Below are 13,486 nucleotides of genomic sequence, written 5' to 3'. Positions count from 1 at the left end.
TTCTTACCAGACTAGAGTTTAGATATTGTAGGGTCTATATATTTTATGGATTTATTGTCCGCATAAGGAGTTTTTACAGCAAAAATAAAGTTACTTGGGTAGGTCTTCATTCTGATTATGATCCATTACATTCACATCTCTGGTAGAGCAGGGCTCTCTGTAACAAGACTAAAAAAAAACCTTGGATAATTTTAATTGCGACCATCTAATATGTATGAGTTTACCTTGGATCCCCAGGCAATAATGTAGCACTGCACCTTGTACGATTTAAAACCACTCAGACTCAATAGAAATGGGATTAAGAAGCATTGATCTACATCTGCCACGTTTTCCGTGAAAACCGCAGGAGGTAACGGAAGAGAATAAATGAAACATGGATAAGGTTGACGTGAAGTGGGGTCTTAATTAGTGTATGGGCTCAGCTGCATGCGTTCATACATTTTTATTACATGTTTAACTACTTGGTGATATTAGCTGCATTAAAACCACCTCATAAGTGGTGGATTTATTTAGATTGATGAAGGAATTGCTTATCCTGTTGGTGCATATACACATGTATAAGGGGCATACGTATGACTGAGAAGGAGACAAATGCTTCACTGCATTTGTGCATAAAGCTGAGCGAGACAGTACCATTTTTCTCATGCACACAACACCTTTTAATCATCCTCTGCACAGCCAAAATCACTTCTATGCTCACAACATAAACACAGAACCCCGGGTCGTTTTTTTTGACCACTGACAACTCCAGTAAAGTTTTATTCATGCAGGGTAGCAGCATCCAACAAAAGAAGAAAGGCTTACTTTGAACTTTCTACTTTGAACAAATAGAAAGAAGAAATACAGAAGAAGCCAATGGGTGGCTGGGAATATGGACTATATGGTCTGTTTTGTTGCAATGTTTGATTTTATTTCCATCAAAGCACAAAGCACAGTTATAGTTTACCGCATCGTGAAAGATACTGCTTGAAAAATAAAACATTTAATGAATCTTTTGATCACAATTATGTGGGAAACCTTTGAACAACTTAAACTGCTCGGAGACCAATTTGTCCAAGAGTCAGATTGTCAGGCATTGTGACCCTAAAATTTTGTGAGATTCTAAAATAAATGAGGGGTGACTGGATTGAGGTTAAAATCAGGGATCTGTGGTGTAAATACTGTAGCTGTAAAAGGTGCTTAACTGTTTATGCATGTCCACATACAATGACGTTCACACACACGCTCATACACTAATCACCAGTGGCCACAATGGTTTCCAAAGAGACTGATCTAATTCATTTCACTCTGTTTCATCATTTCATCACCTCTGCCATGAGTTTCTTCACATATGTCTGAATAACACTGGCTGTCTGGATTCTCACAATTTTCTTTTTTAATTTTTGGTTCCCGGCAGTCCACTACGCACAATACCTAGGATGGGATACTGCAGATAAGCTGCTGATCGTCCCCATCAGTCCCTTCAGGAGACGTATATTTGACTGGCCTGGGGGATCTTCCCTTTGCCACTGCACAGTTAACCACAGCCACACTGGTGATTGAAATGGGACTGGGTGCCCAACCATGCATCACTGCACTGGCTCTCTTACAGGGATATGACAGTTCAACTGACCCTCTAAGGTCAGAGCTATTATTTTGCTTGGTGGGGGTGGCAGGAAAAGGAAATAAAGAGGGCGACGGAGAGAAAGGACATGGAAGTCCCTGAGAGAGGCATTTAGAGTTTGAGGGAGGAAGCCTGAGTGAGAGGGGAGATAATGAGGGAGTGACATGGAAGGAGGGAAAGACTATTAAAGTGAGAGCAGGAAGAGAGAGTGTCCAAATTTAAAGTGCCTTAAAGAACATTATGTTTGGAGATTTTGTGGTAATTTATTAGTGAATTACCTGCCTTAGCTTAGGTGGAAATTAATTCAACAGTGACGTGACTTGCAATTTTAGTAAAACGACTCAGCTACCAAAGTATACTGAGACTGATTTCTAAATTACCATAACAATTGAGCAATTGGAGTAATAATGTTTGCCCATCCTTGGTGGCTTCAATTACTATGCTGTATTTATTTTGTGTGATTGGAATATGCTGAGCTCTTTCAAGATGAATTTGCTGAAAATGAGTTTTAATGCAGTGGGCCTGTGAGACCCCACAATGATTCTAAATTCCATTTAATCGAGAGTGGAGCCCTGGGAGTTGCCACAGGAGACAGGAATATATGCTCATCGCCGCAAGACGCTTCATTCATCATGATAATTATTTCAATGCTTCAATTAATTTGACAACATTATTTGCATGTGCCGCCATTTTGCACACCTGTTTGCCTGTGGGTCTGGGGAAAACGGAGGGAAAATTAGGGCTGTCGTGTTGTGATAAATACATCCTTCACCTGCTGAACAGATTGTCAAGCATATGATGTTAAATCCTTACAAAGACTGTAAAATAAAGCCTGTAATTTGCTATATTGTTATGTGAAGGGAGCTTCACGTTTGACATGTTTAATTCAAAGTACTTTTCATGCGAAAAATACAGGGAAGTGAATGTGGATTTGAATATTTACTATGTATTTTTATACTTCCTGTCTTGTAACACCGCAGCTCCAACACAGTTGAACAGTATCAAAAATTCACCTTGGAAAGAAATCTTGTCAAAATCTACTGTTCCTGCTTCTCACGACAATAGAGAAGCAAGAGCATTACTTGATAAACAGAAGAGGTCTGCAAGAGTCTCCGTAGAAAGAGAACGGCAGCTTTTGCTTGATTTTTGCACAAAAATATCCTACATTTTTTTAGTTTGAAAAATAAGCTGCAGAGGTAGAAAACCAGCAAGTGAGGAGCCTGATAAACAGTTAACAACTTTATTTTACTGCATCCATGCAGTCTATTTTTTACAGTGAAGTCGCTATTAAGTTTGTATTATTTTGACTTGATGGTCTTGAAATTCACCTGACCAGATTTTTTATTGATGGCAGGATTTTTTGTTTAAAGATGCAGTCCAATAATTTACTATTACGCTTACATACAGTTTGTGATCTCACAAAAAGACAGATTCAACTCACACGAAGCAAAAGCAGAGGATCCGTTACCCCGCAACTGGATATCAATTTTACTTGCGCTGCGTTCTGATCAAAGTTAGAGGTTGGAATTTCTGAGCTGAAATTTCAAACATCCGACCTCCAGTCATTCCAGGTGCACACAGCCAAAAGCCCACAAAAACCTTGGCTGACCGCAACAAACATTGTTTCTTTGGCAGCTGTACACAAATTTGAACCCATGGCACTGCACTCTTCTCACACATATAAAGGGACTGAAAGAGGGAAAACTACACAAGCAGCGAACACCATTATACATTCTATTTGGCCCTTTTATGCTAAATATTTAATTTGCGAGCCTAATAAAAATACCGTTCTCTAAAAATACACCTAGTGCATTCCCCATAGGCAACCATTTCCTAACAAAGTCAGGGCAGATGGAAGTGCCCTGAGTTTAGAAGTAGGAATTTGGCTCCTGAAGCAGCTTTCCAAATGTTTAGTTCTGACTTGTCCAGAACACAGCATAAAAGATCATGCGTGTAAGATTTAGTGGGATTTAGTAGTTTGGTTGCCGACCGCAAAGAACTGAACACCCCCTCGCCTCGACCCTCACAAACGCAAGAGCCCAGTCAAGGGCCAGAGTTTGGACTGTCCATCTTGACCTGCTGTAGAATCTCACTCTGTATGCATAAAAGGTTCATTCTAAGGTAACAAGATTCTTTCAGGTGATTATACATTAATGAAAACATTATTGTGAAAATGATATTCCCCTTCTTCCAACAGATCTGCCACAATCCTACACACTGCACCTGAAACATTCTAAGACGCTGCTTACTAACTGGTCATTTCTTCCAACTACATATACACAGTAAAACATTTCCAGTCTCAGCACAAAGTCGAGGTAACCCTGACAACATCTTCAGGGTCATTTTTGCCAAACTTTAAAAATCTTGCTCCAGAGCCATAGAAAACATTAAGCAGTTGTTCTTACAGGCTGAGCGGTATTCCCTGTGACAAGTAAAGTCAGTGGAGTGACCCTTTAATCATTACCATCTAAGTATAGGCTTATGCCTCTAAATACCACGTTTGTCTACAGTGATATAATTAAATGTCAATTAGCTGCAAAGGTAATTGCATAATTTGGGCACTACTCCTACACACAACCACACACAAACACAATTAACAATCAACAAATACTCTTTATACAGCATAATTATTTCACCTCGGCAGCAGCTCATTCAGAAAACTGGAGCCAGAGTTTAAACAGGAATTCAAAAAATGAAACGCCTCTCCTCAAATCAATGCATGCTTCTGAGTGTACTGAAAAGATTACTTTAAGGTTTTCTTGCTTATTTATGGAGGCACTAAACACTACTTCTCTGGAATGTGTCTTTACCATGCTAAAAAGCTACAAACCACCCAGACTTCTCGATCCAGCTCGTCTATACTGGGGGTCAGCTCAAAGTCTGGTGAGGCTGCCTTTGTTGTTTGTCTCCTAGTTGATGGAAGCAGCTTCCTGAGTACTTGAGATTTGCTCTGACTGTCACTTCTCTCAAAAGCAGCTTCAAAACCTTCTATTATTTTCTTTCTGCTTTCAATTATTATTATTATATCTTTGCCACTGAATAGTTTGTGTGGGCTGTCAGACTGAGGCTCAAATTTCTTCCTGTCTGCTTGTTGTGACAGAGCACTTTGTCAATGGGCCTTTCTCTTCTCTGTCCTCGATAATTTTCATTTAAACCGCACTGAGCTTCCCACTGTACATGAAAATTGCTGCATGATTTAAGTTTTGGCTTGCCTTTCTCCAGATCTATTGTTGAGTCGCTCACTAGCTAGCAGCTGCTGAGTCCTTACAAAGGTTAAGGGCATGGCACTGAGAGTGACAGGGATGATGTATTCTTTTAGGCTAACCCAGAAGTTAGCATCCCCTGGGTTCCCTCAACAAAGAGTCTATGAAATATTTTGTACTTGTGCATCGTCACATACATAGAACACTTTCTATTATTTTTGAAGCCTGAAATACAGACGCAAGAAGTATAAAGCTAAGTTAAACAAGCTACATTGCAGAAGCATCACCACTAAGCTTCATACTACAACATACTGCCAACACTTTCTTATGAATTGATCAATCTATAACATGGAAAGCTAAAGCTAGAAGAATTTACAACTAGAGAGTTGACAGTCTCTGTGTTGTGCGTGATGATGTTTAATGTCCTTGACAAACTCTGTAGTCTCAAGTGTTAGCAACCACCTTTTTAAAGACATGTGAATACGGGGCATTTACTTATGAGAAAAATAGCATTTGATTTTTGTTGAGAACAATCCTTTGTAAAGAACATTTGAGCATGAACTAAAACATGTAACCTTCAACAGTGTTAAAGTAATTCAACTTCTTCTGCATTTCTTTCATCAAGATCAATAAATATTGAATAAAAACTAAGCACACATCTTGTTAAAATTTCATAAATTCAACCATGTCATCGAGGGTTTGCTAGATCTGAGAACGGTTCCGCAGATGCACTGTACATTTAGCATACATGAGCACACATTCAACTAGGGCAGTTTGAAGAGGAACATGGCATTTCCCTTCGCCAGCTGTCAGCTCTATTTTATGCCATGACAGAAAATTTACATTCAAATAGTCTTTCTACTCAAGTGCAAACCCTAAAGCTATAGTAGCATTTGAGTCTTGATTCAAACCGAATGGACACTGAGGAACCAAAACAAGCACTACAAAGGCCCTGCTTGATTTTTTGCAGAATATAATGATGTGCCCGTATCTACTATAGGTGCACACACACATCCAGCTGTGTGAGTATGTGCATGTTTTAAGTATAATGACTCTACTATTGAGCTTCACACAATGATCTCTGATCACATGTCGCTATGGCTCACTGCAATTTTGCATCTATGTACAGAAATGGCAATCAGACTATTAGGAGTGTTCAGAATCATGAGGTACCAGCACACATTTGAAACACCTTGAAAAAGGAAAGAGGACTTTACGCTGAGCACTGCCCTGGTCATAAAAGTCATTTAGTGACACTGAGGAGGACACATTCTTAGAATGATCAACTTTCCTGATAGTACAGAGAAATTGTAGCCTGGCATATTTTGTCTTCAGTCATTCTTCAGTTTGTTGTTGGCAGTGGGAAGCCTTTTTTGCAGTTGCCTCAAAGATAGAAACAGGGGAGCCAAGAGGCTAGTCTTTGGTGCCATCAATCTCATCTGTCAAAGACCACAGGAATAAATATTTCTGTCTTGGATTATCGCTTTAGGAAACTTGACCTGAGCCACAATGAATTGTCTGGAAATAGAAATCCAACATCCCAGCTGAATAAAAAATGAATGAGGCCATCTCGACGAAAAGTTCAAAAGCACCCCGTCTCCTTTCTGTCCAATGTTTTCTCTCTGCCCTTTTTTTGTGTTGTCCCTTCCAACCACACTTGGGGTGTGTGAATGTGTCAGAATTGAGAAAAGATTAAGGATGTCTGCAGATATGCTACTAATTCTGACTGACTTCTGCATTAGTGTAACTGTCAGCAAGTGACTGTGTGTTGGTGTGTGTTTACAACTGTTACATATGGATTTATTTTAGGCCATAAACCTTGACTGTGTTTTCTGGGCCAGAGGAAAGAGATTTGACATTAATAAAAGCGTGTAGCCGTGCAAGCGTGTCTGTCTGTCCTTTATCTAATGTGCTTACAAGAATGTCAGAAGAGTGTGGGATAGTACTCAGTGCTGAGGTAAAATGACCCTTGAATCACAGAGTAAACACGAGACTTACCAAGGCTGAACTCCACCTGAGGCAGCTTGGGTGTCAGAATAACACCTGCGAGAAAGAGAGAGAAAGAAAGATGAAGTGGAGCTGAAATAAAAGCACGGAGAGGAAAACATTCCAACAGGAGGAAACAAAGGAATACATGTATTTTCAGATTTAAAAGAAAGAAAGCAGCTATCCATAAATAATCAGCATGCTTTCCGTGCTTGAAAGATTTTTTTAAAAATCAAGATTATGGGTGAATATTTTTCCTCACAGTTGACTATTCATTTAAATCAACTAAATGTTTGAGACCTAAAGAAGTAGAGTAAATCAAAAGGGCTAATCATAATGATTTTTGGGGCTGATGTTCGTGTCAATGTTTAAGGAGACATAGTGAGCTCATTTTTGGGCTCACAATTTCGGCTCTGACGTCTTTTCAGCTTCCAGTCAGCTTCACCTTGATCGTGAATATAGGCATAAATTATGTAAACGTTTGACATGGTGACTTAGTGTCAAGAAGTCACAGAATTAAAAGGCAGGACTACTGACAAGGTGTTTCAGGAGCAGTGTTTTCTGTGGGAGTGAGGAACTTTCATTGGCGCAGACTTTGGGCTTTTTACCTTTAAAGACCTTTTACTTGCACAATCACCTATATAATATATATGGGGGGGGGACAAAAAAAACATTTACCAGTATACAAATATTTTTTTACAGTGATCCCTCAAATGTGGTTATCAAACAACATGTAATCATAGAATACTGATATATGTGATATGCCAAAACTGGCTGTTAATATAGGCCAACCATATACTGATCAGGCTCTCAACCACACAGCAGAATGACAGAATACAAACAGACTGAGGGGCTGAATCCATTTTACCAATGTGGCAAGAATGTAGTGACAGAAATTATTTTAATCAGTAAAAAAAAAAAAAAAAAGTCTTTTGAGATAGCATTGTAGGTAGGAGCATGACAGACTCCCAAAATGCCACATTGATAGATGCCACTGTTTGTTTAGATTATGCAAACACACTGCATTTGTTGTGAGTGTCAGAACAAGTTTCTGGAAATCCATTGTCCTTGAGGGCTTATGCCGTAATGATGAGTAGAGGACTGACGGCTTGTATCATCTGTCACCGACGCTGTCTCTCATTTATCACCTTCCCAGGCCGACACACAACCATTCAAATGCCAGAAAAGACGAAACACCTGCACAATGGTGCAACATGTAAAGGGGCTCCAAACCACTAAATGGCGTTTTTTTTTTCTCTTCCTGGGGTGCTTGGACACAATTGGCCCCTCTAAGGCTCATCAACCCCGCTAATGGGCCATGGATACTTGTTGCTTACTGATGTATGGGAGCCACGTGACTTTAGGTAATAGTCATTTTATATAATGAGGATCCTTCACAGAGAATGAAAATGATTAACAACTTTTATTTGGCTTTAATGTCGAATCAGGTTCATTTATTTGTAAAGCCTTTCATCACAAAGCATGTGTTCAAGGTCTTTACAGAGAACAAGCCTGCTTAGATCTGACTAAACAGCTATCATACAACAACATGATGCAACAGTAAGGTAACAAACAGGGCAAACAAGACTGCATGCTCAGAAGACATCCATCTATCCTGTCTATCCTAACCACACAACACTAACCACTGAATCTCTGTGAAGAGAAGACTTGACAAGAAAATATTATCAGAGAAGGAAACCTCAGGGTGGGGCAAATATACAGTCAAAACATTTGTATAATTAACAGTTATCAAACAGCAGTGTTCCTGGGATGTCCCACTGACAAAGAAAGGAGGATTTTCAGACTTAAAGAAAAAAGGTTAGAGGTACACTTCTCCAATTGTAGGGATGGGACAATAAATAAATAAGTTAACAATAAGTTGATAATAGTGAATCAGGATAGTTGTGAATACCCTCACATGGGTGACTTCAAAACCCGTTTGGCCAGCTGCTGTACAGTCCTATACTTTACTCATTTATTTTGAATTGCCACATCTTTCAAGTTATTCCAAAATCGCAGATCGGTTTACCAAACATTTTGTCTCTCATTAAAAAAAAAAATTGTAAGGTAAAGATTTAAAAGATTTAGTGCCACTTTTAGAGTTTTCAGCACATTTGGTTGATTATTGGGATAAAAATGTACAGTACTGTACTCTACCATACCATGTGTACGCAGATAGAGAGAAAATATATATAAAATAATCTATCATAATATCTTTATACAATTAATTAATAATATAAAGTTAAAATTAGTTTTCCTTACTGTAACTATCAGTTCATCTCCAAAGGTGTTTGTTTCTTTGTATGTCTTGGAGCTGTAGTTTCCATCTTTTGGAAACTAAATGTAGACTCCCTCAGATCACAGAAATCTTCTGAAATATGTTTGGGTCAGAATATAATATATGATCCTTAGTTTTAAAATTCTCCAGGCTCTTTATTGAAGTAAAGAAGGTTAGATTTTTATCTCTTATATATGCTCCTCCATACTTTTACAAAGTGTGTAATGGAAGTGTAAATGAATAATACATAGACATTATACATAATAAAAAGTGCATAATGAAGCTTGACTTCAGAGATCTTAATTTTCATACAGTAATGTAGACTTTCTACTTAATTATACTGTCTGTGGTGTCCCGGTTGATTTATTTTCGATTTTATTATCGGGACAACCACACATTTTATTTCACACACGCTCATAAGTTTGCTTTGTAAATCTGAAATGATTTCAAAAATCTCGAGTTCAGCATAAATGAATTCAGTCGTGGTCAAAACAAGTCTTCAGAAGTTTCAATTCTCTTTGGAATGTTCATTTAAATTCCTGCAAAACAAACAATGTTACAGGGATTGCTAATGATTAACAAGCATACTAAATTACAGAAATCATTAGCATTTCCCGGAGCCCTCCTGAGAGTCACATGTCTACTGAGGCAAGGAAAGCCCAGTACATGGCACGTTGTTGAAAAACCCAAGCAGCGACTTGCAGTGCATATCGAGATTCAACGCATATGTTAACAGAATTGTGAGTAAAGTCTCAGTTTGCCAGTGTTTTCTCAAGTTTCACAGAATTTGGCTGTGTCAGCTGCAGTGCTTGTCAGGACATTTAAATAAACAGGCTTATGCAAAATTGGTGCAATATCTGTCATGCATACAAGTACACTAAACGTCTAATTAATCAAGTGCACACACACACACACACACACACACACACACACACACACACACACGGTTGCACAAATAGGCTAATAATGTATGTAAATACATTTTCTATGTCGCTATCTGGTTTTTACATTATTCTCATCACCATCCCATTCCTCAGGGGTCATGTCTCTTCGTGTTGTCAGCACTATGGCCTCCTTGTGAGCACTGATGAAACTTTAATAAGCCTGCCTGACATGTTGTGTGGTGGCAACAGGAAGCCCTTTAGCTAGGTGAGCTGAGACAGTGCCAGCTGCCGGGTCCTGTCTCTGGTGCCGTCATAGGGGACTGTCAGTTGAACAGCCCAGTTACTTTGGAGGACTCCATCTGGGCTAGACACGACTTATCTAGAGTGGTAGAAAGCAGCGAAAAATGTCTGTCATTGCAGAAATAATTGAATGCAGATAAGATTTAAAGCTTAAGTCTAGGTCTGATATGGGTTTGGGATACTGATCATGAGACAGGCACATGTGGCACAGCAACTTGATATGCTTGATAGTCAAGCAGGAAAAAGGCTGGAGTTAAAAGATGTCTGAATTTTAGAGCACAGCTTGACAGTGTGTCAAGTATTTATAGAAGGATCATGCCTGATGCTTTGATTGTAAGACAGGCAACACAGGTTATGCTGCAACTTCGAGAACGAATACCAACTATGGTACATTTAACATAGTAGCGCTGGAGACTGTTGTTCATATAGTCACAGTGACTCCACAGTTATTAAAATCTCAGAGAAATTATGCAGAGCAACCTGAGGACAGAACACCTGTTATGTAGACTGTGACATCATGCTCGTCTTGGAGCACTGAACACGCTGCATGTCATTAACCCCCCGGTGAGAATCAGGCTGACCAAAACAAATAAACAGTGCCTAATTACAATAATTACCCATTACATGGGCAGAGGTCAACCACCTGTACTGTCCACCTCAATCACATCTCCTTTAGCATATGAAGATCACAGGTGATGCAGCTCCATTGTGTGGATAAGGATGTGGAGAAAAGTGGAACAGGTGTGGTATTTAAAATCGATATCCGCTGGCATTATGAATATGGTAATAAGCTCAGCAAGGCAGCAGGCGGCAAGCAGGCAAGCAGGTCGGCAGGCAGGCAGGCAGGCAGGCAGGCAGGCAGGCAGGCAGGCGGTACATGCAGATGTAACTCCCAGAGGGGCCTGCCGCAAATGAGGTGTGCCCGCCCGCTATACTGCAGTTTCATCTGGCTCTAGAAATAACAGCACAGCCCCACTGTACCTCCAATCTATCACCCCCCTCCTGTCTGCGGGTGGTATCAGCGGGGGAAAAGGCACGCTGAAGGGAGAGGAGAGAGTAATTTATTAGGATCCGAGCAGACTAGGTGATTTCTCTGGAATGACAGAGTTAATTAATGTACGGGGACTTAAATTGTCTGTCTTGCAGATGATCATTTAACCCTCTTCCCTTCTCATTGCCCTGCTTCCTCACCCACTGCATGGTGTGATAACCACCGACTAGCTTCTAGGAGAGACTCTGAAAGGAGGAATGGAAGTAGGAAATGTTGGGGAGTATGCACACAGATTTCACATGGGATTGCTGCTTATTCCTGACTCCACAAAAAATAATTGTGGAAAAGCTCCAAAATACTGCCTGTCGCTGCTCCGGTCCCCATCATATGCTACAGGCTCAACTAAAAAAAATCGGCCAATTTCCAAAGAGAGCTCTGATAAACCCCTCATAGAGGGGATGGTACACTTTCTTAATCACTCCTTCTTATCCTCTTCATGAATAGATATTACCTGTAAGAGCCTGTGCCTAGGAACAAATGCTGTGTATATTTTGAACATTATCTAGTTTGGTTTTTTCGATGATAATTTACTTATGTGGCTGCCTGACCATGGGATTTGACTGGCTGTCTCTCAATAAACCATTTTGTACCAAAATCACAAGCGCCATCAAATCTACTCAACGTCCCTACATATGCATGCACATACACTTGCAGGCAAACACACACCAAATGCAATATTTTTTCTTCTAGCTCCTTTTATCCTATCCTGCCCTCCTCCATTCTTCTCTATTCTGCAGTTTCAAATGTAGAAACAACACCTGCACATGCTTTCTGATGATGCAGTCATCAGCCGAGCTAACGTACCTCTAACTCGATTGATGTTTGCACAAACAGGCTTCCTATTAGGACAAGTGGTGCTGAATGGGAGAGTGAGTTATCGTCACATTACTGCCCTGGGAGATTGAGAGGGGACAGATGGTTTTGTTGCCAGCATTTAATGAAGTGTTGTGAATCAGTTGGGTGTGCTGAGGAGGTCTTGACTGTCGCGTCGATGGGAGATGGAGTGTGGAGGGATATCAAGGGCATGGAGTGAGACTTTTTGCTCCACGATAGTTTCATCATGTCAGACAATGTGCCATCAAAACGACATCAATTATGTTGCCGCTTCCATTAAAACCTTGCCCATAGGCAGGTATGAACAGTTAAAACAATTCTTCCCCTTGCGGAGGGGACTTTGTAAAATGCCAATTCAGTCCTGTCTTAATAAGTACCGAGCAGCACCTTGTTGGGTCCCACTTTTCTCTTGTGTCAAGAAGGAGGAGATAAACCATTTCACCTTGCGACTGATAATGCGGGGCTGTCAACCTGTCTTTCGTGCCAAACATGGTAATTATGTGCTTTGCTCTTCCCTTTTGTCTCCCGGGATGCTCAGGGGAAAGAAAAGAAGAGGTACAGTGAGGTGTTTGTCATTACTGTTATACTCCCACACCTGTCAGATGTCATCTCCAAACTGTGACTGCATGATTTTATCGAAGAGAATATCTAGGGTTCGTCATCAGGTCATAACTGTTTGACTACGAGCATGAGTGTGTGGCTGTGTGTGAATGCATGCTACGGTGTTGTGCACTCGTTTTGTTATTTGCTTGCTTGTATGTGTGTGTGTGTGCATCCATGCATGCGTGTGTGCATGCTTGCGTGTGTTTGCAGGTGTACTTGTGCATGTAAACCCATTCAATGTGTATCGGCGTGGTTCGAGGTAAAAGAGACAAGGCGTCATGAATTCCACTTTCATTCCTCTTTGTACAGCTCCATTTACTCATCCCTATGGGGAATATGATGGTGTTGAGCTCGCATTCCAATGCAAATGCTTAGTGGTGCTGCATGCAGTGTCTGTCCTTTTCGTGAGCAAAGGTATTAAACTTGGAGAGCAGGCTTTGTGGCATCGCTGATATGGATAATCTCTTTAGCATTCTCCTGTTGTGATGGGCACTGAGACATCTACTTTGCCTCTGCCAGTGCTCATTAGTGACAACACATTCAGGCAACATGGAATATGACTGTAGTGAAAAAAATCAAGCAGAATCAAGCACACACATATGTACAAATAGGCATTTGTAGTCAATAAAACCGTGTTCTTCAAACTTTTTTCTGTCACTGAATCCAATTCAGTGTTGCCCAGAGCTAGTTGAGGCTGACTTGACCACATTCTGAGACAATATGGGATTTTAATTAAACCAAACT

General features: G+C 40.2%; 1 protein-coding gene across 7 annotated transcripts in view; it reads right to left on the bottom strand.

Annotated features, from left to right (window-relative positions):
• The window catches only part of inpp4b (inositol polyphosphate-4-phosphatase type II B), a 243,448-nt gene that overhangs the window by 134,151 nt on the left and 95,811 nt on the right, over positions 1 to 13,486 (bottom strand). For all 7 annotated transcript variants that reach the window (XR_005075785.1, XM_037102442.1, XM_037102456.1 and 4 more), the window contains one exon: positions 6,805 to 6,849. Coding sequence is in view for 6 of the 7 variants with exons in the window: in XM_037102442.1 (XP_036958337.1) it covers positions 6,805 to 6,849 (45 nt within the window). In the remaining variant the exon portion in view is untranslated. The remainder of the gene's footprint in view (positions 1 to 6,804; positions 6,850 to 13,486) is intronic.

This window comes from Acanthopagrus latus, chromosome 1 (assembly GCF_904848185.1).
Source record: "Acanthopagrus latus isolate v.2019 chromosome 1, fAcaLat1.1, whole genome shotgun sequence".
Classification (NCBI taxonomy): Eukaryota; Metazoa; Chordata; class Actinopteri; order Spariformes; family Sparidae; genus Acanthopagrus; species Acanthopagrus latus.
This window is presented reverse-complemented; position numbering and strand designations above follow the sequence as displayed.